This window comes from Lacerta agilis, chromosome 9 (genome assembly GCF_009819535.1).
Source record: "Lacerta agilis isolate rLacAgi1 chromosome 9, rLacAgi1.pri, whole genome shotgun sequence".
Classification (NCBI taxonomy): Eukaryota; Metazoa; Chordata; class Lepidosauria; order Squamata; family Lacertidae; genus Lacerta; species Lacerta agilis.
Genome location: NC_046320.1, coordinates 4,143,270 through 4,171,213, shown reverse-complemented (window position 1 = coordinate 4,171,213; position 27,944 = coordinate 4,143,270). Strand labels below are relative to the sequence as shown.

Sequence of the window (27,944 nt, the reverse complement as noted above, 5' to 3'; positions counted from 1 at the left end):
CGTCGTCTGGGAAGCTGCGCAGCGCTGCGACCTCGCGTTTTCCGCGACCGTGGAGAGAGGGGCGTCGGCGAAGCGCCTTGTCCCGGGTGGGTCCGGGTGCGTGAAGCCCCGGGGGAGTCGGCAGGGTCCTCGCACCTCTTTCCCTTTCGCGCAGAAAACGCCTGTTTGGCGGCGCGTCCCGCCTCCCCACCCGAAGCCTCTGGCTCACTTGCTCTGGCTCACTTGCAAACGCGTCGCTGGAAAAGGAGCCCGGACTGGCTGCTGCGCCTGTGCTCCGCGGGGGCTGAAGGGCCGCCCTGCGCGCGTCGGCCGGGGAAGCGCCCTTGCCCTGAGTCGGGGCTGCTTGCCAGCAGCGAACCTGTCCGATTGCGCAGTCGGTGGAAGTTGGACTCGGGCGCTGCTGCCTTGCATAACTAGCGGTTACCTGCTGCTTATGAAAGGACTGACGTGTGACAGAGGCAGTGACCGACGTGTCATCAGGCCCATAAACTAGCTGCTCCTTCTTTTATCTATTCTAAGCACCCCTTGTAGCTTTCTTTGTGCAGGGTCGATCAGGACAGAAGTTTATTTGCATTGACCAAAGGCAGTTACCGTATCCAGTTAGAGAGAGAGAGAAGGTAAATTTTTTAGAGGCAGCTGACTCTCTTTTAAGAGCTGTTAATGATGCAGGTGGCACTGTGGGTTAAACCACAGAGCCTAGGGCTTGCTGATCAGAAGGTTGGTGGTTCGAATCCCCATGACAATGTGAGCTCCCGTTGCTCGGTCCCAGCTCCTGCCCACCTAGCAGTTCGAAAGCACGTCAAAAGTGCAAGTAGATAAATAGGTACCGCTCCGGCGGGAAGGTAAACGGCGTTTCCGTGCGCTGCTCTGGTTCGCCAGAAGCGGCTTAGTCATGTTGGCCACATGACCCGGAAGCTGTACGCCGGCTCCCTCGGCCAATAAAGTGAGATGAGTGCCGCAACTCCAGAGTTGTCCGTGACTGGACTTAATGGTCAGGGGTCCCTTTACCTTTAATGTACACTGAGAGGCTGGTCTACACAGGCTCTGTTATCCTCTGCACAAATAACTTTTGAAGGGTTCCTTCTTTTTTCAAAAAGGCATTTGTTTTGAATGATTTTTGGGTTTGCTTACAGAACATTACATGCTAAGATGGCATCTGTCCGTGATGGGGGAACAGCCAGCTCCTGGAACACTTCATTGCTCCCAGACCTACCCAGTGGACCGCTGGATGCCTACCGGAAGAAAGCATCCTTCAGCTGGAAAGAGATGGCACTCTTTGTAGAGGAAGAAGATCTCCTGCGTTTTAAAGTAAGGCTTAGAATAAAATTTCTTTAAAAACGGTATTGCAAATTAAACAAAATCTACTGTAACCAGTGGCGTAGGAAGGGCGGGGTGTAGGGGGCGCTCCGTCCCGTGTTCCAGGGGAGGGGGGTTGACACTCCCCGGCCCCTCCCCCCAGCACCCGTCTGGACAGGGCAGCCCCACGAGCCACTGCTCGTTCGCCGGCTCGCCACGGGAGCAGCAGCAGCGCTGGCCCGGATCCACTACGCATGCCCGGAAATTCCAGGCATGTGCAGTGCATCCGACACGTGGCGTTAGGACGCACACATCGTGACGCCCCACCCCCAGGGTGGTGCCTCCGCACCGCAGCCCCGGGCGACGAAGAGGCTTCCTACACCGTTGACTGTAACCCCCCTTAAAGTATCCAATATGTACCATTAAATTCTGGTTCCTGTGAACCCTGTCTGGCCAAGGGATTCACATGGCCAGGGAACTTCTCTTAGGTCAAGAGAGCCATGATACTTGATATACAGGGATTTAAGGTGTTTTTCTTTTTGTCAGTGTAAATGGCCATCCAGTAAGTTACTTTACATTTTGATAGGACTGTGCATGATGTTCATGCTTAAAGGGTTTTCAGTCTAGGTAAAGGTAAAGGGATTCCTGACCGTTAGGTCCAGTCGCAGACGACTCTGGGGTTGCGGTGCTCACCTCGCGTTACTGACAAGGGAGCTGGCATACAGCTTCTGGGTCATGTGGCCAGCATGACTAAGCCGCTTCTGGCGAACCAGAGCAGCGCACGGAAACGCCGTTTACCTTCCCGCTGGAGCGGTACCTATTTATCTACTTGCACTTTGACGTGCTTTCGAACTGCTAGGTTGGCAGGAGCTGGGACCGAGCAACGGGAGCTCACCCCGTGGCAGGGATTCGAACTGCCGACCTTCTGATCAGCAAGCCCTAGGCTCTGTGGTTTAACCCACAGCGCCACCTGCGTCCCAGGGTTTTCAGTCTAGGATTGGGTAAAAACAATATTCTCAAAAATATTGGAAGCCTTTTGAGGAGGGGATAGGTTTCTTTTGTATTATGTTTTTGATCTGGAGTAAAACCACACAATTATATTAGTATAAAATTGAAATTATGCACTTCTTTATCAAATCCAAACTTCTTCTGCTTTTAGTGCAGTACATGAAATGCAATATCTATAATAATAATAATTCAAAGAGCTTTTACAGTAATCGCTGAGGCAACATTTGGATGTGAACTTATTTAGTAATATTGCTTGACAGATGGTTGACATTTATAAAGTTTTAAACTGCTTCCCGATTGTTCTTGTCCTTGTACATTTCTTATGGCATAGAGAAATGACTAAATGTTTTAATATATAAAATAAAAATACTTCAGTTCAATGACAAATTCATATCTGACATTCAAATATTCTGATGTGTTTCTACCCTGAAGAACAGAATATTCTCAGCTCTTGAAAATGACCCTCTCTTTGCTCGTCACACTGGAGAAGAATTACCTCTTGAGAAATACCGTGAACTAACCTTCCTCCGCTGTAGGAAACTCTTTGAATATGATTTTCTACGACTAGAAGACATAATTGAGAAACCATTGAGAATTGTAGCGCTGATTACTTGCCTGGGGATGTATGACTGGTCTCTAGGAGCCAAATATCTGCTAAATTCCCAGGTATGTATAATGCAGGTGTAAGCTTCGTTATAGATTTCCTTAAAGACTCAAACCTACTGGCAAAGCGTTCCATTTTTATTTTGGATAAATATTTTTGGAGATTACATCTGAGCTGCTCTATGTGCGCTTTTGATTCAGAGGCTATAGTGGCTTGACACTTTTTTCACGTGGTAATTGTAGTGAAAACTTCATTGCTTGAACATACAGTCTCCACAATAGTCTATTGATATTTGTTTTTAATTTCTTTTTGCTTTTAAATTGCTTTTCACTCATTATTATTTCACTTATTATTACAGTCATACCTCCAGTTGCGTTTGCTTCATGTTGCGGATTTTTGGGTTGCGAACGCGGGTGGCGCTGTGGGTTAAACCACAGAGTCTAGGGCTTGCTGATCAGAAGGTCGGCGGTTTGAATCCCCATGACGGGGTGAGCTCCCATTGCTTGGTCCCTGCTCCTGCCCACCTAGCAGTTCGAAAGCACGTCAGAGTGCAAGTAGATAAATAGGTACCGCTCCAGCGGGAAGGTAAACAGCGTTTCCGTGCGCTGCTCTGGTTCGCCAGAAGCGGCTTAGTCATGCTGGCCACATGACCCGGAAGCTGTACGCCGGCTCCCTCGGCCAATAAAGCGAGATGAGCGCTGCAACCCCAGAGTCGGACACGACTGGACCTAATGGTCAGGGGTCCCTTTACCTTTTAATCACTTTTAAACAAGTAGTATCATTATTCTGACACCAGTGGGCAGCAGTGCCTTGAACACAAAAGTCCTGATGAATAGGAAGAACAAAGTCTCCCCAGCTTCCCATTAGGAGGAGGAGGCAGGATGGGAAGACTTGAAACGTGGCAGTGGAAAGATTTACCTATATATCCTCACTAGATCGTGTCGAAGGTTGAAAACCAGTGTGGTGTAGTGGTTAAGAGCGGTAGACTCGTAATCTGGTGAACCGGGTTCGCGTCTCCGCTCCTCCACATGCAGCTGCTGGGTGACCTTGGGCTAGTCACGCTTCTCTGAAGTCTCTCAGCCCCACTCACCTCACAGAGTGTTTGTTGTGGGGGAGGAAGGGAAAGGAGAATGTGAGCCGCTTTGAGACTCCTTCGGGTAGTGATAAAGCGGGATATCAAAAAGCGGGATTTTATCATGATTGTCAAACATATTCTTTTTATGTTGGGTGTGTGATTGCATACATCCTGGGTGTGGCCAACACATCCTTTTGGGATGGATCTTGAAAGAGGCAGTGATCCAACCACTCCTTGAAAAAATCACCCTGGGCCCATTGCTTTGTGATGACTACTGCCCAGTTGCAAATACCCCCTTTTTGGAAAATTGATTGAGAGGGTTGTGGGATGGTGGCAAGTGCTCTAGGATGAAACCTGTTCTCTTCACCGGCCTTGAGAATACATTTTACGATTGCTTAAGAATAATCCAGAGATCAAGGAATCATTCATTTTTATTTTCATTATTTCACTTTGCAGCTGAAACCAGGAGGAAATTTATTTTCTTGTAATGAAGTTGTGTTTCCTGATGCAGAATAGCGTAAAATATCACATAATAGCATTTTCTCCTGGGAAGGAAGCAACTTAACACGACTTCACTATCTCAAATCTTTCTTGAATATGTCATTTTGACCCCTTCCTCTACTTTAACAAAAAAGTTTTTAATATTTATCAATCACATCAGCTAATTGTCTTTAATGTTTACAGGTGTTCAAAAGTACAATTGAGAGTGCAGGCTCTGAAAGACATGAAGAATTTATTAAAGATAATACAAATATGAAGGTACTCTTTAAGCTGCCTAAATTGATCTTTGCTTTAAAATGTATATGGTGCCACTAATTTTGAGTTAATGGTGTTTCTAAAAACAAGATTATTAACTACGTATTCTAATGAAGCAATATCTGCAAATCTCTTGTAAAATAGTATCTCATATGGAGTCACCGTATTTTTCGCTCCATAGGACGCACCGGACCATAGGGCGCACCTCGTTTTTAGAGGAAAAAACAGGGGGGGAAATGTTTTTTCTGGTTTTCCTCCTCTAAAAGCCCTGTTTTTTTGAGCTAAAAGTTTTGCAGCTTTTTTGCAAAGGGGGAAAAGCAAAGAGGAAAAGCCTCGTTTTTTATGGGGTTCAACTCACATTTCTGCAGCTTCTGAAGGAAAGGGAGCCATTTCTACAGTTTCCAGACAGATAATCTAATCAGCCAGTCACATGTCCTGGGGAAACAACCAACCTCCCTCTGCAGCACATTCAACAATGGAGGGCGGGGCTGAAAGGGAGCCAGGACTCTTATCTCTCTCCCGATCTCTTGCTGATCAGCTGCTGAGTGGGGTCCTTTCAACCCCCCTTTTTCTCTTTGTAAAATAAAAAGCACTATCTGCTTTTGGCCCCTGGGCAATTGAGCTCCAGGGACCACCATTCGCTCCATAAGACGCACAGATATTTCCCCCTTAATTTTTAGGAGGAAAAAAGTGTGTCTTATGGAGCGAAAAATACGGTACTTCATTTTGATTTACTAGTGCTTCTCTGTTACTATTGGCAAACCATAATTAAAGTTTCTTACAGTGGAAGCGATGAATTACCTGGGTCAGTTTGCTTATTCGTCATTTATGAAAGTATTGCAGGATCATCAGCACCAATATGTAATACAAAAGTTATAAGGCAATAGTTCAAGAAGTGCCTCGCAGCATCCAATCAGCAGAGTGGATTCCTTCAGCGCAAAGCATACCTGCCCAAAAGGTGTTCACCTTGCTTCAGTTAAAGGTGATGCAGGTAGAAGCAGGATTCCACATAATAATAATAATAATAATAATAATAATAATAATAATAATAATAATAATAATTTATTATTTATACCCCGCCCATCTGGCCGGGTCTCCCCAGCCACTCTGGGCGGCCTCCAACAAATACCAAAATACAGTACAGAGTCACAAATTAAAAACTTCCCTAAACAGGGCTGCCTTTAGGTGTTTTCTGAATGTCAGGTAGTTGTTTATTCCCTTGACTTCTGACGGGAGGGCGTTCCACAGGGCGGGTGCCACTACCGAGAAGGCCCTCTGCCTGGTTCCCTGTAGTTTTGCTTCTCGCAGTGAGGGAACCGCCAGAAGGCCCTCGGCGCTGGATCTCAGTGTCCGGGCTGAATGATGGGGGTGGAGACGCTCCTTCAGGTATACAGGACCGAGGCCGTTTAGGGCTTTAAAGGTCAACACCAACACTTTGAATTGTGCTTGGAAACGTACTGGGAGCCAATGCAGATCTCTCAGGACCGGTGTTATGTGGTCCCGGCGGCCACTCCCAGTCACCAGTCTAGCTGCCGCATTCTGGATTAATTGCAGTTTCCGGGTCACCTTCAAAGGTAGCCCCACGTAGAACGCATTGCAGTAGTCCAAGCGGGAGATAACCAGAGCATGCACCACTCTGACAAGACAGTCTGCGGGCAGGTAGGGTCTCAGCCTGCGTACCAGATGGAGCTGGTAGACAGCCGCCCTGGACACAGAATTGACCTGTGCCTCCATGGACAGCTGTGAGTCCAAAATGGCTCCCAGGCTGCACACCTGGTCCTTCAGGGGCACAGTTACCCCATTCAGGACCAGGGAGTCCCCCACACCCGCCCGCCTCCTGTCCCCCAAAAACAGTACTTCTGTCTTGTCAGGATTCAACCTGCGTCTCCTAAGCTGTATACGTCAGTTCTGTGTGCGTGACTCCCATTCCCACAACCAAACAGTTTTCAGAAGGTGTAAACTTAGCCAAGGGATGAAGAGCCTGTTGACATGTAGATGTTGTTGACTCCAGTTCCCATTAGCCCCAGCCAATGTGACCAGCAGTCGGGGATTATGAGAGTTGTAGTCCGGCAACGTGTGCAGGGCTGTAGAATCCCCACCCTAGCTTAAAAAAATGTTCAGAAAGGGAAGTGGTGCTTCTCTGAACGGTGGGAGAGCTGATCCTCCTTCAAAGGACTCTGGGCACACTCCTTTGGATAAAACAAAGAGTTTTCTTTTAACTTCTTAAGGAAACTTTTTCATTTTGTGTTTCTTCACTGTTAATACATTGACTAAGCTTTGAATCGGGCATAGGCAAACTCAGCCCTCCAGATTTTTGGGACTACAACTCCCATCATCCCTGACCACTGGTCCTGTTAGCTAGGGATGATGGGAGTTGTAGTCCCAAAACATCTGGAAGGCCGAGTCTGCCTATGCCTGCTTTGGATTTTGTTTGTTGCTGTGGTGACCCGGTGTTAACATTTACCTTTAGACTTGATCCTAAACGTTTGCACCTGTGAATTGTAATATAAACACTGAGCTCAGATGGGTGGGAGGAGAGGGAAAGGGAACTGCCCTGAGATTTGCAGATGAAGGGCGGTATACAAATTTAACAAATGAATAAAAAATTATAAATACAGTACATTTCAGGGCTCATTTTAGAGCTGCTGCAGCCTCACAATAGCCATGCGTGGCCACCTGTCACTAACCCAACATTATACAGTGCCAGGTGCGGGACAAGCACAGCCGTGGCTTCAAAGGAAAAATCAGGAGGCAGACGACACTCCAGATAATTCATTTGTATTACGATGCTGCCCAGTGCATGCTGCCTGCTGCTTCCAGGCAGGACCAGTTCCAGTCAGGAACTCTTAACCAGTAGCTGTAATCCTTGCTGAAAGAAGGATAGTCTCTATCATGTGCTTGTAGCATTTGGTCACAGGAGCCCTTGCGGCTTCGTCTTCAAAACTATGTTTTTTGTCAATACAACTATTTAGGTTAGCTAGCCTGAGTTTAAATCACACGGAATTTTTTGGGAGGACTCTCTCCCCCTACTGCTCGTTATTCTTTTGATGTAATCTTGATAACTTTCTAATTTCCTTCTGAGGAAACTGACGGAGTATCCAGTGAAACGAGGGAGAGCCGGCAGCTCGTTAGGGTTTCAGTTTAGGGTTTCAGTTTTGAGGGCTTTCATTTGAGTAATATATATATATATATATATATATTTGTCTAAGTTCACCAAGTTGTTTGGGGACCCTCACCCCATTTTTCAGTTAAGTTTGAGTTATTTCTTTATTATACTGTTATACCTGTTCCTCGTTTTAGGGATTTAGTCACAGCTGAGGTTTTGATACTTTTTCCCCTTGGTTGAAAGAAGGATGCTGGCATTGCACTGGGTGCCAGATTTAAACAGCATCGTAATGCAAGCCCTGCTGCTTCCAGAAGGGATCGAAACTTCACTCGAGAGCTCCTGAGTGGAACTGATCGCACCTGGAAGCATTTGGCATGCATTTCTGCAGAGATCAGATCCACCTGACAGGAGCTTGAAAGATGGGCACCCCACCACACCTGGCACACACACACCCCACCTGTCAAACACACACGCCCCACCTACCAAATGCAGCTTGCAGAGGGTTCGCCACTTCTTGTCCTAGCCTGCCAGAGGAGATGAGCTTTCCCAAAGGGCAGCCGCTGGTCAATGGGTGACCTCTACGCGGCTGCAGGGCAGTGTGCACCCTCTGAATCATTTAAGGACCAGACTTTGAAGCTCTCGGATCTTGAGGTTTGTAAGCTGGAGCTCCAGTGCAGCTCTTTTAGAACAGAGATCCCCCCCATTTGCTTAATGTTTGTGCTACCCTGGTTTGAATTGTACGAGTTCTTACTCAGTTTGTGTCTTTTGTCTCCAGAACTTTGGATGTTTTGCTCTGACTGAATTAAGCCATGGCAGCAATACCAAGAACATGCGAACTACTGCTAGATATGACCCGACTACACAAGTTAGTAGCAGTGCCCTGTAAAGTTCTCTAATATGCTTCACTTCACTTTTTATTAAAATAGGACATTGCACTTCTGAACCCAGGTATTCTAATCTTTTCTATACAGTGGGCCTGCAACTCACATGTAACCTACTTATATGATCACAAACGTAGACTCATGTCCAATGAATGAATGAATGAGGCACGGGGAAATTCCACCCTGGAAAGAGGATTTTTTTAGTCTTCTGCCTTGCTGGCTAGGCTCTGAGAAGATTGTGCAAGGGCCCTGAGATACCCCCAGAGCCCTTGTGCAGTAAGCAGGGCGGAGGGCAAGGCCTGATCCAGACATGCCACTGTATTGGGACCTGCCATGGGAAGAGGCCTACCCTACAGCCTCACGTTGCTACTAGTAATTGGTTTGGAAAAGAGCTCCATGACTGTGGAGCAATGGTAAAAAGAAAAATCCCTCTGTGGCTTTGTTGGTTTTTTTTTTTTTTTTGAAGCTTTTCTCCTAAAATGTACGTATTGTTTACTCCTGTGAAACTATTTTCCATTGGGTTTCTGTCCTGCTCACTGAGGCTGCAGTCCTGCGCCCATTTAGTTCAGAGAAAGCCCCGCTGAACGCCAAGGGATTGTGCCGCGACAGCACAGAACAGAGGTTATTAATAGCTTCATCCGACTTTATATTTCAGAGAAGATACAAAGCGTGTTTAGAATTTTTCTCCCCATCCCCCTTTTATCAACCCTGTAGGAATTCATTATTCACTCACCGGATTTTGAAGCAGCCAAGTTCTGGGTTGGCAACATGGGGAAGAATGCGACTCATGCAGTTGTCTACGCACAGCTATACACTCCGGATGGACAGTGCCATGGATTGCATTCCTTTGTCGTCCAGGTGAGAATGAATTCATCTAAATCTAGAGTATTGGAATAAGCCAAGAGCTTTTTCATTAACCGGGATCGTTGGTGGCATTTGCCTATTTTTATTTCCCAGTTGTAAACACTTTTTGTGGAATGGTCACTTGCTAGCCTGGAAATGGCACAAGATCACTCTGGCATGACTAAAGGGGGGGGGGCCTTAAAATGTACCCCTGTCCAGGCAAACATCTTTCTACTGGTTATGAAAGGCTTGCAAGTGCCCTTGGCCTGCTTTGGCCAAACAGAAAGTAAATGTACAACCCAGTGCAAAACTAGATCCACCAGGGCTTGAATTTGCTCTCTTCAGTATGCGTTTGGACAGTAATTTCAGAGACACTGCAGCTGTAGATGAACATGTCTCTGTGCTGCTGAGTCCTGTGTTACTTTAGACCCAAGAAGGTGGGGATCATCGTGTGCCCTTGTAGCAGATACAGAAATATTTATCTGAAGGGCACCTGCCAGTGCAATCATACAATGAGCCGTGTACTGAAAGACATTGTGAGCCCCATAGAAGTGCATGTGGGAAATGTGAAGTTGTTGTGTTTTAGGTGGGTTCTCCCCACCCTAGTGCTGTATTGTTCCCAGGTACACTCATTTATGTGAGAGAAAGTGAAGGGGTCTACTTAGACACCCCTCTGGTGAGTACATTTCCCCCCAACCTCCGATAACCCCAGCAGAGGAGAAGTATCTTCACTTCTCAGCTTAGGTCTTGTCCCAGGGAGAGCCCTTTAAATCATAGCTACCGTATTTTTCACTCCATAAGACGTACTTTTTTCCTCCTGAAAAGTAAGGGGAAATATCTGTGCGTCTTATGGAGCGAATGGTGGTTCCTGGAGCTGAATTGCCCAGGGGCCAAAAGAGGATAGTGCTTTTTATTTTACAAAGAGAAAAGCATCTGATCAGCAAGAGATCGGGAGAGAGATAAGAGTCCCCGGCTCCCTTTCAGCCCCGCCCTCTTGCCCAGGCCTCCATTGTTGAATGTGCTGCAGAGGGAGGTGGTTTGTTTCCCCAGCGACATGTGACTGGCTGATTAGATTATCTGTCTGGAAACTGTAGGAAAGGCTCCCTTTCCTTTAGAAGCTGCAGAAATGTGAGTTGAACCCCATAAAAATGGAGCTTTTCCTCTTTGCTTTTCCCCCTTTGCAAAAAAAAGCTGCAAAACCTTTAGCTGATCCTCAAAAAAAACAGGGCTTTTAGAGGAGGAAAACCAGAAAAAATATTTTCTGGGTTTCCTCCTCTAAAAACGAGGTGCGCCCTATGGAGCTAAAAATACGGTATATAATCCAACCAGTTGCATGCATTGAAACAGATGTGTACATTTTTCTAATTAATTGTATAGAGTTCTTAACCGGAACAAAAGGGTGGTTCCATGACTTCTCGTAAATGTTTTAATGGAGGCATTTGTTACAGATCCGAGATCCGAAAACACTTCTTCCCATGCCAGGGGTGCTGGTTGGTGATATAGGTAGAAAACTTGGGCAGAATGGATTAGATAATGGGTAAGTTTAAACCAAAATACTCTGAACTTCAAAGTAATGTTGCAAAAGTTACAAGTCAGTTCTGCAGACCTCGAGAACAGAAATGCTAGCATGTGCATCGCACAGTGAAAGGACCTTCAGGTTGATCTGTCCCAGTCTGAGATGGTTCAAGCACATTGCCACATCATTGTGCACCACTACATGAAAGCGTGGAGAGAAGCTTTGGAATCTCACAGTCATCTCTGCTACCTGTCAAGGAATTGATTGCAAAACCCAAACATTTTTTCAAAGTCAACTAAAAGATAGTCTAAAGAGCAGAAATATTCCAAATTGGAGAGTGGTACAATTAATTCGGGACGTGGGTGGCGCTGTGGGTTAAACCAATGAGCCTAGGGCTTGCTGATCAGAAGGTCGGAGATTTGAATCCCCGTGACGGGGTGAGCTCCCGTTATTCAGTCCCAGCTCCTGCCCACCTAGCAGTTCGAAAGCACGTCAAAGTTCAAGTAGATAAATAAGTACCAATCCAGCGGGAAGGTAAACGGCGTTTCCGTGCGCTGCTCTGGTTCGCCAGAAGCGGCTTAGTCATGCTGGCCACATGACCTGGAATCTGTACGCCGGCTCCCTCAGCCAGTAACACAAGATGAGCACCGCAACCCCAGAGTCGGACACGACTGGACCTAATGGTCAGGGGTCCCTTTACCTTTACCTTTTGCAATTAATTCAGTAATGCAGTTTCATAGAATCATAGAATCATATCATAGAGTTGGAAGAGACCCCAAGGGCCATCCAGTCCAACCCCCTGCCAAGCAGGAAACACCATCAAAGCATTCCTGACAGATGGCTGTCAAGCCTCTGCTTAAAGACCTCCAAAGAAGGAGACTCCACCACACTCCTTGGTAGCAAATTCCACTGCCAAACAGCTCTCACTGTCAGGAAGTTCTTCCTAATGTTTAGGTGGAATCTTCTTTCTTGTAGTTTGAATCCATTGCCCCGTGTCCACTTCTCTGCAGCAGCAGAAAACAACCTTTCACCCTCCTCTATATGACATCCTTTTATATAGTTGAACATGGCTATCATATCACGCCTTAACCTTCTCTTCTCCAGGCTAAACATACCCAGCTCCCTAAGCCGTTCCTCATAAGGCATCGTTTCCAGGCCTTTGACCATTTTGGTTGCCCTCTTCTTTGGTTTCATTCTATTGTATTTGAAGGAACAAGACCACAAAGCAGAAAAAAATCTAGGATCAAAAACTTTGGCTAGTCGAAAAGCTAAGGGTTGTGCAAACCCACTCCTATGCCAAAAAGTATGGAGATTGTAAGTTGCCCACCTTAACTTCCACACCACTTGAGCAGTAAAGATGTTCTTCAGACTCTCTCCTGCTTGCCTATGGCTTAGACTCCCTGCAGTCAGGTGCTCCCTTGGCCTGCCAGCAAATGCTCTGCCTCTGCAGGTTGGGTGGACAAATGTCTGAAGTGCACAGTTACTGCATGTGCTTACAAGCCCACCAAGCAAAACTATCCATACATGTTATTAAGCTACCACATAGTGGCCTAGTGGCACAGGACTACAGCTGTGTCACAAGCACAAAGCAAAGACTAAAGCGCAAGCAGAATGCATAACACAAGCATGCGGCAGATTAACAGATTGCATACGCACAGCCTGTTACTGACAAACATTTAACAGGTGTTCTAGAAAACCCTCATTGGAAGCACTGAGTTGAAGGGTCTGGTCCCAAGGATGACCGGGGAAGCTTCAAAACAAATGCAGACCAGATTGCGCAAGGAAGTGAACCGAGACACCGACTGTGCATTATTTGTGGAATTTACTTTCTGGAAAATATGTGTTGCTCACTGTCACTTCCTTGCGTTACACTCACATGCGTATGCACACACACAAACCCATCACCTGCCAAGAGACTGTTGGATTGTGCTACACAGAGTATTCCTGGTTTGCTTCCTTTAAAATGACTCAACTAGTAAATTGTAGCAGTGGTTACGGCTGTTTATGGGGAACAGACCCCTCCCGCAATTTTTCCATATTTTCCCCTGAGCCTTCACATCTCTAGGGAGGCCTTTAACCAGAACTGAAATGTAAGAACGATAGAGTTCATTCACATGCCTTATGAGGAACGTCTTAGGGAGCTGGGTATGTTTAGCCTGGAGAAGAGAAGGTTAAGGGGTGATATGATAGCCATGTTCAAATATATAAAAGGATGTCATATAGAGGAGGGTGAAAGGTTGTTTTCTGCTGCTCCAGAGAAGCGGACACGGGGCAATGGATTCAAACTACAAGAAAGAAGATTCCACCTAAACATTAGGAAGAACTTCCTGACAGTGAGAGCTGTTTGGCAGTGGAATTTGCTACCAAGGAGTGTGGTGGAGTCTCCTTCTTTGGAGGTCTTTACGCAGAGGCTTGACAGCCATCTGTCAGGAATGCTTTGATGGTGTTTCCTGCTTGGCAGGGGGTTGGACTGGATGGCCCTTGTGGTCTCTTCCAACTCTATGATTCTATTCTATTCTATTCTATTCTATTCTATTCTATTCTATTCTATTCTACATGGAGCCAACCCAGTGCCTCCAGATGTTGAACTCCTGTAACCCCAGCCACATGGGCCAGTGGTCAGGGATGACAGGACTTGCAGTGCGACAGGACCTGTTGACTGCAACTGAAAGCGCCCCATGCAGCATGATCCTGCTCAGGAGCCCCGCTGCAGCTGCTATTCTGAAAGCAGAAGCAGACACACTAAATGCATTCATGCATTTAACATCATATCTGCTCTTGGTTCCGTGAAACTAATAACTGTCTCTGTAGTCAGCATTTGATTTGTACATCTCACCGGACGCGCAGGTGTTATCTCTTAATTCATTCTATTTGGATTGGCAGCTTTGCAATGTTTCACAATGTCAGGATACCCAAAAGGAACTTGCTGAACCGAACTGGAGACATCACAGCTGAGGGAGCGTATGCGAGTGCCTTCAAGGTATGAATTCTGCTTAACGAACTTCCGTGTGCTTAATGCAAAAACTTAATTGCTCTTAACTAAGGATTCCTTTTATTGCCTAATCCTGTTAGTTCTTCCAGAGTTTATCGCAGTATAATTAAGAACATAAAGACAATATTATACTTTGAATGTTAACACTTGGTGTACTTGGGGAGAATTTGCTGGGTACAAAATGTTCAAACAAATCCTTAAAGCCTTAATCCGCTTACCTTATTTCTCCAGGATCGCAAGCAGCGTTTAGGAGCTTCTCTTGGTGCCTTGTCCAATGGAAGAGTCATGATTATATCCATGTCTGTGGTCAATTTGAAGCTCGCCATATCAATAGCAATTCGCTTCTCAGCTACCCGGCGCCAATTTGGACCAACAGATGATGAAGAGATACCCGTTCTTGAATACCAAATGCAGGTGAAAATCTAGAGTGCTCTTTAAAAGCCTGAAGTGCTAGATTTTGCACCCGGTGAGGCTCTTAATTAAACATAAACATAGGTCAGTTGGTCCTCCTTTAAGATCTAACACCTTAAAAACAAAACATCCTTCATGAACAAGGATAGCTCTTTTGATGGAACTGGATAGTGGCTCCTTTTTAAATGAGGAGGGATGCTTTTGTTTTGCTATTTGGAGTTTAAAAAAATCCAAAGTAGTGCTTGGGGAGGAGGGCTGCAGGGGCAGGATAAATCAGGATTGTATTTTATTTTTTTACATGTCACTGATTTGACTGGGTTGTGATAGCCACTCTGGGTGGCTTCCAGGAGATTATAAAAGCACAGTAAAACATCACACATTAAAAACCTCCCAATACAGGGCTACCTTCAGATGTCTTCTAAAAATCAGATAATTGTTTATTTCCTTGACATGTGGTGGGAGGGCGTTCCACAGGGCAGGCGCCACTACCAAGAAGGCCCTCTGCCTGGTTCCCTGTAACCTCACTTCTCGCAATGAGGGAACCACCAGAAGGCCCTCAGAGTGATCACTGAAAGAAGGTTAAGAAAATCACCACTTTTACAAAGGGAACAAAAAATGTCTCTTGTGTGTTTTAAAAGTGTTTTAAAAGGATGTGTATCTCTCTTGTTTTTCTTCATGCAAATTTCATTTTTGTTCCAGCAATGGCGCTTGCTGCCGTATTTAGCAGCCACCTATGTCTTAGACCATTTCTCCAAAATGTTGTTCATAAACTCCATAGAATTCCACATAGGTCTCCTCATGAAGGACAAAAGTCCACAGCAGGTAAGGATTTGTCAGTAATTCTTTGTTATAAGACAGGCATCCCCAAACTCGGCCTTCCAGATGTTTTGGGACTACAATTCCCATCATCCCTGACCACTGGTCCTGTTAGCTAGGGATGATGGGAGTTGTAGTCCCAAAACATCTGGAGGGCTGAGTTTGGTGGTGCCTGTTATAAGCCATTGCGTGGGAAATGAGTTGGTCCATTATTGGACTGGCAGGATCCAAGCATCCCTCTGTCTGAAGGGTATACCTATTCTGCTCACCAGAGGGTTCTGAATGCTTCCAATTTCATGAGAGGAAAACCGTAACTATATTGCCAGCTGTGGGAAAATGCACAGTACTGTTACCTTTCTGAATATGAGTAAAACAGCCAGCTCTGTATAGCACAACAAATTTAACAAATATAGCCTATTGTTTCTTCAGTGCCTTCTTTTTATATAAAGTTTTTTTTTATTAATGTGAAATCAAAAGTACACTTAATAAAGTACATAATCAAAGTACATAACCAGAGTACAGAAAATACAGAGGTTGTATTTTCCAAATAAATAGTGAGAAGATAATGCAGAAAAGAAGAACACATAATGAAGGCCGAATTTTATTATTCGTTTGGGGAAGAGCATCTTGTAATATCTGAATTACATTTTAATTAACTGTGAAACGGTTATTTTGTTTATCTTTAAACATTTTTAATTGTCCTTAATGATAAATTTAATATTCTTGTAAACTGCCTAGAGGTTTTGCCGTATTACAATCAAGCGGTGTCTAGATTTTGTTAAATAAAAGAAATCGTTGAAACACGTTAGTTTTGGTTTACCTCAGCTGAATCACCTCCTCTTTAACATTCCTTCTCTTCTTCCCCGATGCATCTTTCATTTATTCTTCAAAACACATCACTTGTAAGCAGGAAGGAGGGCCACTGTTGCTGCTAGGGTTTTCTTTTAACTGCATCTATAAATTTAATAGTACAGTAATTTTACGGTTGAGCCCTTTTTTGGGAGGGAAAGTGTTGCATGTTCTAAACACACAGGCACTGAGCTGTATTCTGTAAAGAGCAGGAAATTGCTAGTACGTTTGTGGGTAATCCTGCTTGTGCAGTTTCCCACGGTTATTTCCCCCCCTTTAAAATGTTTAGGCGTACTCTCATTTTCCTACTCATATTGAAATACTGCCCCTCAATGAGGCCAAACTTAGATTCACAAAATGTTTAGGGTTATGTGTATCCCCAAGTCCCGTTCCCCCCCCCCCCGAAAAAAGCACTTGTTGTTGGTAACCCAGAAGCCTGCACAAAGAGGCTTAGAGTTGAGCATTTACGCCAGGGGTCGGCAATCTAAAGCCCATGGGCCACAAGCGGCCCACGGGGGTCGTTTAAACAGCCCACGAGCCACCCCCAAACCGAGCCGCCCGCTCGGCGAGTCCCCGCCCGCTGCGCTAAACCAGCATGGGGCGGGGGCTTGCTTCCGCATTACCGAAAATCACGTGTGCGCAGACGCCGGAAATTGCGAGTGCGCGCGCGATTCAGGCCACGGAGAGATCTCCACTGGAGTAAACCAGCCCAGGTGAGGTAAACCTTGCCAACTCCTGATTTATGTCCTTGGCCTCTGGTTTGGCCCGTCATAGCTGCCCAGAAGGTTAATGCAGCATGTTGGCTGTTGTGTTCTATATTCATTGTTCGCTCTGGTTCTATAAGGCGGAACTTGGGCGTGAAATCCATGCTTTATCTACTTCGGGGAAACCGCTGGCCTCCTGGCTGACTCAACAAGGAACTCAGGAATGCAGAGAAGCTTGTGGAGGACATGGCTATCTGGCCAGTAAGTGAACTTGACGGATAATTGTTTCCTGTAATTGTCAGTAAGTGGTTTTAGAAAACTTTAAATCACAAGCACAACTCACTGGTACAATGACCCTACATGTTAACTGTTCTTTCCAAAAGTGAATCGGCTGGGTGATATCCGTAACGACAACGACCCAAATTGCACCTATGAAGGAGACAATAATGTTCTGCTACAGCAAACTAGCAACTACTTACTGGGCTGGATGAACAACAAACACCAAGGTTAGTGTGTAGAACTTGGATGTTGCGTTGACTCAGAAGCCCACCAAGTGAGCAAGGGGTAAAACTGTCAGCAGATGCAGTTGTGTGGTTCCAAAGTTGAGCTACTGAATTCTTTCCAGCAGCACCTTAGAGACCAACTAAGTTTGTTCTTGGTGTGAGCTTTCGTGTGCATGCACACTTCTTCAGATACACAAAAGCTCATACCAAGAACAAACTTTTTTTTTTTAATATAATTTTTAATAGTTTTAATTAAATACCAAACATAAAACTTTACATTCAATACCTTAATGAATACAAAATAAAATATTAACATATAAAACATACAATTTGTATCATTCCAAACTTTCACAAACCTATATCTGTAGACTTCCTTTCTTTCATGTTATGTCTTCTTTGTATCTTACTTCTAAATTTCGCACGTCGATTTACTTCCTATTTCCTTTTATTTACCAAATTTCACTTCTATGACTTATAGATCCTCTCATGTTGTAATAATTCCGCTTGTAAACTAAAAATTTACAATACATTTTCCATAAACTTTGTACACCTTGAGTTATATGTCAGTCTTTCACAGTTTGCATATCTTATCTAAATAGTCCCTATATTTTCCCCATTCATTTTTAAATGTTTCCTCTCCCTGTTGCCTGACCCTCGTTGTCATCCTTGCTATTTCCATATATTCGGTGGTTTTTTGTTGCCACTGCTGAACCGTTGGAATTTGTTTCGTTTTCCAGACCTGGGCCAGCAGAAGCCTCGCCGCTGTTGTCGCATATAGAAAAAACTTATGGTCTATTTTTTTTATTTCTGTTCCTACCATTCCTAGAAGGAATGCCTCCGGTAATTTTTTAAAAGTGTATTTCAATATTTTCAATATTTTGTTCATACCAAGAACAAACTTAGTTGGTCTCTAAGGTGCTACTGGGAGGAATTTTTTATTTTATTTTGTTTTGACTATGGCAGACCAACACGGCTACCTACCTGTTACTGAATTCCTATCAGTGTTTCTGTTGAAATGGTGGTCAGCACTCAAGCGCCCTGTTTTTAACTATTCTTAGTACTGTTTTGGGTCACAATGACGTTACTTGAACTCTTAATTTGAGTTCGTTGGACTCCGTAGATGCGAATGTTTGTGTCTTTGACGGTTTTAATTTTAGAGATGAGAGAAACCTCCCAATCAGAAACTGAAATATTTCCAAAAAAGCAAAGGTGACCATCTTGTGGCGTAAGCAAAAATCCAGAAGTCCACAGTTGAGTGATGCCTTTTTTAGAACAGACCCAAAAGTTAAAAGCTAGGCTTTGTTTTCTCAAAGAGTATGTGTAACCTGCTATCAGTAGCACCTGGCATGGGCTTAACTCAGCCTTTGGTCTCTGGAACAAGCTTGGTTTTTCCTCATCTCACTGTTTTGCAAAACAGCTTGCCATATTTTTGTGACCTTTTTGTTTGATTCTGATAAAGGCATTACCCAACTATGGGCTTCGCGGTCTTGATGTATTTCAGATGTTCCTCATGGAATCTGGTTCAAGACCTAGCTTGGATCCCATTCTTGTTCCTTCTGGCAGGTTTCGGACTTTCACCGAGGGTGACCTGTAACTTTGCTGCCTCACAACTAAGCATGCATCTCAGATTGGGAACATCCTGTAGAAAGCATGATTTTTAACCCACAATGGTGTGGGTACTTAATTAGCATCCATGGTATTCTGTGGTTTGGAAACTTGGGTCAACTCTCCCTGAACTCATCCCAAGCAGAATTAAAAACAAGTTACTCAGTGTGAAACAGTAGTCAGCCCTCCCTGGTGTCCTCAAACAACAGAACAGCAGTCTAATTGTCATGTGAGAATACCAGGGAGGGCTGACTACTGTTTCACGCCGAGTACCTTGTTTTTATTCTGCTTAGGGCGAGTTCAAGAAGAGTTGACTCAAGTTCCTAAACCAATGAACTTAAAACGTAATTTGAATGTGATGCAATTAGGCTAAGGAGTGCACAGTTGTGCATCATGTGCAAAGTACAGGTTAATAGCGGTTGTTTTTAAGGCTTCCAACTTAGAAATAAAAGGGCCGGGTCTCAGAAGCATAGATGTGTTAAAGAGTTTGCTTGGTTGAAGTTGGGAGAAATGGGGGAAATAGCTTAATCAGATTATCCATGCTGAATGCACCGATGAGCAGATTTTTGACTTGCGTTGACTTTCAAAGCCATTAGTGCGTAGACATTAACACACTTTGACTTGGTATTTAGTTTTCGTATCCTTGGCATTTCAGACAAAGGTCCTATTGCTTCGCCATTGGGATCGGTAGATTTTTTGGAAGACTGTGATCATATTCTCCGCCAGAAGTTCACAGTGTCAAATGTTCAAGATTGCATGGATTCTTCCGGTAACTGTTCAAACTGCATCTCTTGTCACGTGCTTATGACTTTGAGTGTGGCCCATTTCCCCTACAAACCGTTGGCTAGTTTTCCTTTCGGGGCTTGCGGTTAAGTCCTTGTGCATTCTCTCTTCCCTTTAATTCACACCCCAGCCCCCTGGGGTTGTTATAGCAAGCACCAGTTCAGAGGGTGGTCCCATCTTGGAGACAGTAGAATGGGAAGGAATGAGCGTTCCCCACATCAAATGGGGTGCGCATGTTGCGAGGTCGCGGGGAGACCCATTGGATCACGGTGGCAACTCCTGGCAGTTGGTCTGGCTTGCCTTCCCCAAGTTGGGATACCTGTGGACTCCACCTACTCTAGCAGCCGCCCAATCCCGGCTGGGGAGGTGTTGCCAGGGGGATTGGCCAGGTAGAAGGAGGGATTATGCAGTACACACAATAGAGATTGAGTCATACCTGGGAAGCGACCGTTGGATTCAGAGCTGCCTTCCCCTTCCAGCGGCAGCGAACATAGGGGGGTGGGCTATCTGCTTGAACATATGTTCTCCAGACTAGCCCACTTCCCAATCATGCTGGATAACCCTGAAGTTACCCAGAACCCCGGCTGGGGGGCTGGGAAGGATAAACGCCCAATGCCTGAGCCAAGGTCTTCCTACATCTGAAATATTAATAAAGTTGTGGCCAATTTAATCCCATAGAACGTTGTCATGATTCGTTATTTCCCTCAGGGGCTGCCCCGGGGTTCGGGGGGACTTCGCCTGGCCGCGCAACATCTTGACGTAATAAATGTTAAGTTCTTCTGTAGAGATTGACTGAGATTTTGATGACTGGTGCCTTATGCCATATGTTACAGTGGAAACGAAAACTTTGTGAGGAGAGAATGGGCTCAAGGCATGGGAACAAGAGAGAATGTAAATCAGCAGGGGAAATGGGACCTGTGGGCGGATGATGCCTGGTAAACACGTTCAGTACAGATGATGTTAGCGATGAACATGAGAGTAGAGGGGATACTGCTTTGGAGATGAAGGAGAATGCAGTCTTACATAGGAAAAATGGGGATTTGAAGTGCTCATGAATTAGTTCACTAGCCTTAAATAGAAGTATCAAAAAAGAGAAAGTCTATCCTCTATTAGTTGGTATAATGCCAAATTATTTCTTTATATCAACAGCAATTTGTTGGGGTGGAGCAGAGGAAGGACAGCTAAGTTTCAGCAGCAAAATACTTGATTTTGTGGGTGCTTTTTGACCTTATTTCTGCAAAACGCCGATTGTGCATTACAGAAACTCAGATTCTGATGCAAACTATCAGCATTATTTGCCGTCTGCTTTATAAGGATTTTTTTATTATTATTATCTGGAACGAAAACATTAAACCTTTGACATTTCTTTTTTCAGTACCTCTGAGAGGATACAAGTGGCTGGTTTGTTACTTGCTCCAAGAGAGTTTCCAGAAGCTGAGAAACCAAGAAAAAAGTGGTTGTGGTGAATTTGAGGCAAGGAACAACAGTCAGGTAAACACACTGTATAGCTTTATGTTGCGGAACAATTTCATGAAAGGGCTATTTTAATGGATGTTGCCCTTTTCTGCTACCTTTCTCTTACACATACACACTCTAGTCTATACTTTGCACACTTTCTCAAAAATATGAAAAGTAAAGCACCTAGGACCTGAAACTCAGCTGGAGCTAAAGTTCATGCTTTGTTGTGCAGCAGCTAAGTTAAAAAGAATAAACCCTGCCGTCAGGCTTAACAGCCAAATAACCTCCCGCATGCATTTTTTACTTTAAAAGAAATAACTAGTGAGATTAACACCAAGTGGTGGAAAATGTGATCTACACATCAGGAGTTTTCTTGTGTAATGAGCCACATCCTTCTTTCTCCCAAGTGCTGGGCTGAAACCTTATGGTATGTGTCCAGGGCACCCCAAGTCCTGCATTAAGTTTTGTGTCTGGGCAGTAACAGTTCCTTCCCTCTCTATGACGGCGATAATAATTCAGTTCCATGCCCGCTATGCTGTTGCCTTTCTTAAGAGCTCATCCAAACTTGAGGCAGAGAGATTCCAGTGAATGTGGGAACAGGGATTGATTTAGGGCTGTGCAAGCGATGCTCACCCGCTGGGTGCAGAGCCCAGTAAGTGAGGGACTGGGCTTTGGGAAGGAGCCACAGGGCTCTGAGGAGGTCCTAGGGTCCTCCTGCCTCCTTCTCAAAGCCTAGTTAGCACTTTCCCAGCTTTGGGAAGGAGATGGGAGGGCTCTAGGACCCTGCCAGAGCCTTGCGCCTCCTTCCCAAACCCGGTACCTCACTTAGCCAGCTTTGAGACGGCAATGCAATGGGGGGCCACCAAATTGTGGCCTCGCATATGGCACTATAGTACTCAAGTCTGCCACTAGTGGGAAATGAGTATGACAAAAGCCTTTGGAAGAGAGTCAAAGGTAGAGAAGAGGTGCTGAGGACTGTTACGAGTAAGCGTGGATCAGGATGGCCTAGTATCGTTGCTCCATCAGGAAGATAACAGAGACGGGGCAGAGCATGAGAAAATAGCAGGAGCAGAAAAAATGGGCAAAGTCAGTCCAGTGTTTGGACTTCCTCCAAAGATGCCCAGCAGCTCCAGCACATGAATGGGCATGTCAAATAGTGGGGGTAAGTCAGGAACGGATACTAGCAAAAAAAGGGAAAAGTGGGTCATGGTGGCAGACCAATCCAAATTAAGAGTTCCATGAAGCTAGAGGTTGGAAATGGAAGTTTCTAAAGAGCTGGAGGGACCAATATTGTCACTGTTGGTTATGATGGTTCATCATAGTTTAATATTTGCCAAGGTACCTACAGTGTATTAAATACAACAGACAGTCCCACGGCGCTGTTACTCATTAAGGTACCACAGGGTACCTTGTTTGCTGTAACAGGCTAACACCATGTGATGTACCCCAGGAGGCAGGACCTCACGGCCTTCCCAACCAGAACTCCATCCTCCAGAGACAGTGGCCTTGTTCTCAGGCCTAACCACTGTAAGGAAGCTCGGGGGGGGGGGAGGAACAGGAGAATTGCAGATAACGGACTAGTGGTGAAAGTTGCAAGACATGATGCCCAACCTTGCCTCATATTACAGAAGCGTCACGATCCGTCTTGCATACCTGTCCCCCTGAAATCGCGTGAGAGATGTTCAGCTGGGGTGCAGTCAGAGCAGTGTTGTGTTGTGTTGAGTTCTGTATGTGCCACCAGCATCCCTTCACACAGTTGCTTCAGAGTACAGTCTGTATCACTTTTATGCAACACAGATTGCCCTGAAGCTGCGGCATACGGAGAGGATAGTAAGAATGGGCCTTTCAGCTTCTTTTTGGGTGCCTTTTACCTAACTATTGCTTTTGAACAGTTTGCCTGGATTTGTAGCTACGGTTGAATTTTTCTTTCTTTCTTTCTTCAAGGTGTACTATTGTCGTTCTTTAGCTATAGCTTTTATTGAGCACACTGTTTTGCAAAGATATCATGACTACGTTCACAGTTCCAACACACCAGCAAGCCTCCAGCCGGTACTGAAGAATATATGTTCGCTGTATGGATTATGGTCTTTAAATAAGCACATGGCAGTACTCTACCAAGGTGAGGTCAACATTCTGTCTACATGGTAAAATTTAGAATCTGCAAACACTTCAAGGCTCTTACACATTAATAATAATAATAATAATAATAATAATAATAATAATAATAATAATAATAATAATAATATTTTATTTATACCCCGCCCTTCCAAACCGGGCTCAGGGCGGCTAACACCAATAAAATCACAACAAAAACATAAAACAGTTCATTAAAATACAGATTAAAATACAATTTAAAATTAAATCTAAACTGCAGCCTCATTTTTAAGTAGCCCACCAATCACACCAAAAGAACGAAACATCAGGGTTAAACTGAAACCAACCCAAAGGCTAGGTGGAATAGCTCCGTCTTGCAGGCTCTGCGGAAAGATGCCAAATCCCGCAGGGCCCTGGTCTCTTGTGCCAGACTGTTCCACCAAGTCGGGGCCAATACTGAGAGGGCCCTGGCCCTAGTTGAAGCCAACCTAGCATCCTTGTGGCTCGGGACCTCCAACAAATTATTATAAGGTCCTACCCGGGACATACCAGGAGAGGCAGTCCCTTTACTACTGCATTTAAGTAAATTGAGGCACCCAGTGTAATTTCTGCACCAAGGAAGCAGTAAATGTGCCATACAGCCTTACAGCTCTGGTCTTTTAGCCCCAGTCCTCTTCAGGGGAGCCGTGTTTTAAGATACAATACTGAATTTCCTAAACCTTTTCTTCCGACATCCAGCCTCTTACAGAACTTGCCTTAAGCTGTGGAGTGCAGTCTTCTTAAAGGCAAAACGAGCAAGGTAACTAAAGGCCCCATCTGCACTGCACATCTGTAGCAGTAGCATACCACACTAAACAGCCATGGCTTCCCTCAAAGCATCGTTGGAATTGTAGTTTGTTAAGTTTGTTGAGAATTGTTAGGAAACCCCCATTCCCCTCACACAGCTGCCGTTCCCGGAGTTCCCTGGGAAGAGGGATTGATTGTTAAATCATTCTGAGAATTGTAGCTCTGTGAGGAGAGTAGGAACTCGAAGGTAGAAAGCAAAGTTTGTGCCTCAACTCTGCCTGTTCCTCCCAGGACTGTTGCTGACCACGGCCAGCTCAGCTTTGGTATTCAGCATTATTCTTCCCTTTCAGAGAGCCACAATGGGGCACTTAGAAACCAGATTCCAAGTCCTCTTTCCATTCATCCATGAAGGGGAACCTGCTCACTTTCAGATAACATTCTTCATACCCCACAGATCTTGCAGATTTTTTTATCCAATATGAGTCCTTTAGCTTCATTGTCATGATAAATACCTTTCAGGTGGCTACACGTCGGGTGCGAATGCTGGCAGATTTGTGCAAGATGCAATTCTAGAGCTGTGCTCAAAGGTACATTCCCGATTGGTTTAAATATTATGCTGAGTAACCTGTAGACTTAGAGTAATACCTTTATTTGGATGTTGGCTGGCAAGAGGGCTGTTAAGGCATACTCCTGTCCTGGGTCCAAGGGCAGCTGGGGCCCCAGTCTCTGAGTGTGGGGCTTTTGGTTTTAACTGGAAAAGCCTCAAAACCAGTTTAGTACTTGGAGTGGTGTCCAGCACGCTTCCTTCTGCGTTCTCCTGCTTCTCCAGTGCTTTAGCAGAGTTTGTTCAAACTTCTTACTTCTTGTGCAATGGTGTGTGTGCCTTTCGTGCCAGCAATTAAACTCCCACAACGTCTGGGTTGTTTCAAAGCAAGTACGCTTTATTACAAGCATATAAATCATAGCCACTTTCCCGGAGAGTGGGAGGCCATCATCGCTCCGGTCTCTCCGGTTCAGAACCGAAAGTAAGACTAACCAGAAAATAAAAGGTGCGTCACATAAATCACAAAGACATCACATACAGCAGATAACCCGGATGTTGTGACACATCCTCATCCCTGTGGGAGGAGCGAACTGTTGAGCTTCTTTAACTCTGAAAGTTCCAAACATCACACTGAGCTTCCTTTAAACAAAAAGTGCAAGTCTCTAGCCTTTAGATCGAAAGCTATGAAGTAAAATGTATGTGCACCATTCAAGACAATTGGTTTGCAAGGTATGTGAGTCTACTCTTGCCTTTCATTGTTGTTAGCTTATGAGTGAAGTCAGAACTGTGATTGATGAGTACTACAGAGAAATTCGGAGGCATACAGGCCCAAGCGAAGATCCCAAAATGCTTCAGAATGACCTGGAACATCCTTCTTAAGTGTTTTTTTTTTAGGAAACCCCCAAAATAGTTGAGCTTTTTTTTACACTTGATTCCTGAATTGCAGGGGGTTGGACGTGATGACCCATGAGGTTCTATGAAAATTGGAGAAGATTATGGAGGTTTCCATACTAGAAACCTGAAACTGTTGGCTGTTAGTGGATTGCCAAAATAGTTATGCTACAGCTCTGTAGTTTATTGGTTGTTGCAGAAACCTAATCAGAATACTGTACCCAGTTTCTAGTCTAACATTTTTTTCTGCACAGCTGAAGCAAGAGGCTGTGGCTTTGGTCGATGTGATTGCTCCTCCAGACTTCATTCTCAACTCGCCAATTGGCAGGGCTGATGGAGAGGTAAACAAGTCTTTTTGCAAAGCTCTGACTCAGGTTTACTGTGCCTCTTTTTGAACATTGTGTTTTCAATATTTGTGCTTTGTTGTGTCACAGCTAGAAACTGTGGGAAGACCCACAGTCTAGCAGCATGAATATATGTTGCATTCTTTTGATGCTGGAAATAAATGCACTCCAGACTGCACATTCTAGCCTTTCTGATCCTTGAGCTTGAGGAACATCTGCTTGGGGAAGGTAACCATTTTAGAAGAGGTGCCCAGGAAACCGTTCCACCGGGCCAAAGTAAATGAAGTAACTTAACAAACTGAAGAACTTTGACTATAAGCACAGGCTACAGAGGAAACCGTATGATGTGCTCACCAGCTCTTTGATAATCTCGGAACCTGACTGCATTGTTCAGACGCTGCAGCTCAATTTAATTTAGCCATAATGTTCTTTTGAAATGATTTATCTGTTTATTTACTCTAAATATTGGTCTTCACCTGATGCCTTGATACCCACAAGTGGGCCCTAGCACAAGCTGTGGTGGCGTCACCCTTCCCTTTTTTTATCTAGCTTTTGGGGTTTTTAAGGAAAGAGGCAGAAATATGAAGTTGACCAGCCCTGAGAAAGAGAGTGAGAGAATTCAGAGCTCTTTTCCTTTCATTTGCTGCAGAGAAAGGAGAATTTTAGCAGGAATTTTAGCCTCTGCTGAACAGCACCTGCCAGAATTCTCTATTGTGTTGGGTCACCCTAGAAAAGAGACATGGGCAAATGTAAAGATTGTTGTTGTTTAGTCGTTTAGTCATGTCTGACTCTTCATGACCCCATGGACCAGAGCACGCCAGGCACTCCTGTCTTGCACTGCCTCCCGCAGTTTGGTCAGATTCATGTTGGTAGCTTTGAGAACACTGTCCAAGCATCTTGTCCTCTGTCATCCCCTTCTCCTTGTGCCCTCCATCCTTCCCAACATCAGGGTCTTTTCCAGGGAGTCTTCTCTTCTCATGAGGTGGCCAAAGTACTGGAGCCTCAACTTCAGGATCTGTCCTTCCAGTGAGCCCTCAGGGCTGATTTCCTTCAGAATTGATAGGTTTGATCTTCTTACAGTCCATGGGACTCTAAAGAGTCTCCTCCAGCACCAGAATTCAAAAGCATCAATTCTTTGGCAATCAGCCTTCTTTATGGTCCAGCTCTCACTTCCATACATTACTACTGGGAAAACCATAGCTTTAACTATACGGACCTTTGTCGGCAAGGTGATGTCTCTGCTTTTTAAGATGCTGTCTAGGTTTGTCATTGCTTTCCTCCCAAGAAGCAGGCGTCTTTTAATTTTGTGACTGCTGTCACCATCTGCAGTGATCATGGAACCCAAGAAAGTAAAATCTCTCACTGCCTCCATTTCTTCCCCTTCTATTTGCCAGGAGGTGATGGGACCAGTGGCCATGATCTTAGCTTTTTTGATGTTGAGCTTCAGACCATATTTTGCGCTCTCCTCTTTCACCCTCATTAAAAGGTTCTTTAATTCCTCCTCACTTTCTGCCATCAAGGTTGTGTCATCAGCATGTAAAGATACAGGGAAACTATTAAATGAAGGTCTCATTATGCCTCCTTGAGTTAAAGGTGGCCCCCCACCTCCACCCCCACCACTGCAAAGTCTGAACATTTTGGAAATGAATGCTGTTGCTGAAACCATTTCTGTCTTTCTCCCCCTCCAGCTGTATAAAAACCTGTGGAGCACCGTTCTTCAAGGCAATAAGGTGTTGGAGAGGCCATCCTGGTGGTCGGAATTTTGTACTAATAAACCTGTTGTAGGTAGGCTAAGATCAAGGATGTAAACGGTATATTGGAGAGGCCCAGCAAGGGCGTGGATAATAAATCGTAATCTGAAATTATTAGTTAAAGGATCATGTTGAAGAAGGTAATTTTTTGTGAAGGAAAGGCCTTTGAAATAGGATTTCAGCCCATTTCCCAGACTACTGGCACAATGAGGGACAGTGCAGCCCAGTTTACACCGTTCCCACTTGTGTCAGTGGGTCAGGACTTGCGGAAATGAAGTCACTTTTTTAAAAAGCTGCTACTTAGAGCCTGAAGTGGTCAAAGTGGCCA

The 27,944-nt window shown here is 44.8% G+C and overlaps 1 protein-coding gene across 1 annotated transcript; it reads left to right on the top strand.

Moving 5' to 3' along the window:
• Window positions 1-5: 5 nt before the first annotated feature.
• Window positions 6-27,900, top strand: ACOX3 (acyl-CoA oxidase 3, pristanoyl). Its single transcript, XM_033160171.1, has 18 exons — window positions 6-86; window positions 1,134-1,308; window positions 2,737-2,970; window positions 4,668-4,742; window positions 8,621-8,710; window positions 9,441-9,584; window positions 11,018-11,106; window positions 13,969-14,065; window positions 14,309-14,491; window positions 15,188-15,310; window positions 16,998-17,118; window positions 17,241-17,363; window positions 19,621-19,734; window positions 21,124-21,239; window positions 23,151-23,325; window positions 24,606-24,673; window positions 25,776-25,862; window positions 27,554-27,900. Exons 2-18 carry the CDS (start codon window positions 1,150-1,152, stop codon window positions 27,671-27,673), a joined length of 2,118 nt encoding a protein of 705 aa, XP_033016062.1. The 5' UTR covers window positions 6-86; window positions 1,134-1,149; the 3' UTR covers window positions 27,674-27,900.
• Window positions 27,901-27,944: the final 44 nt, after the last annotated feature.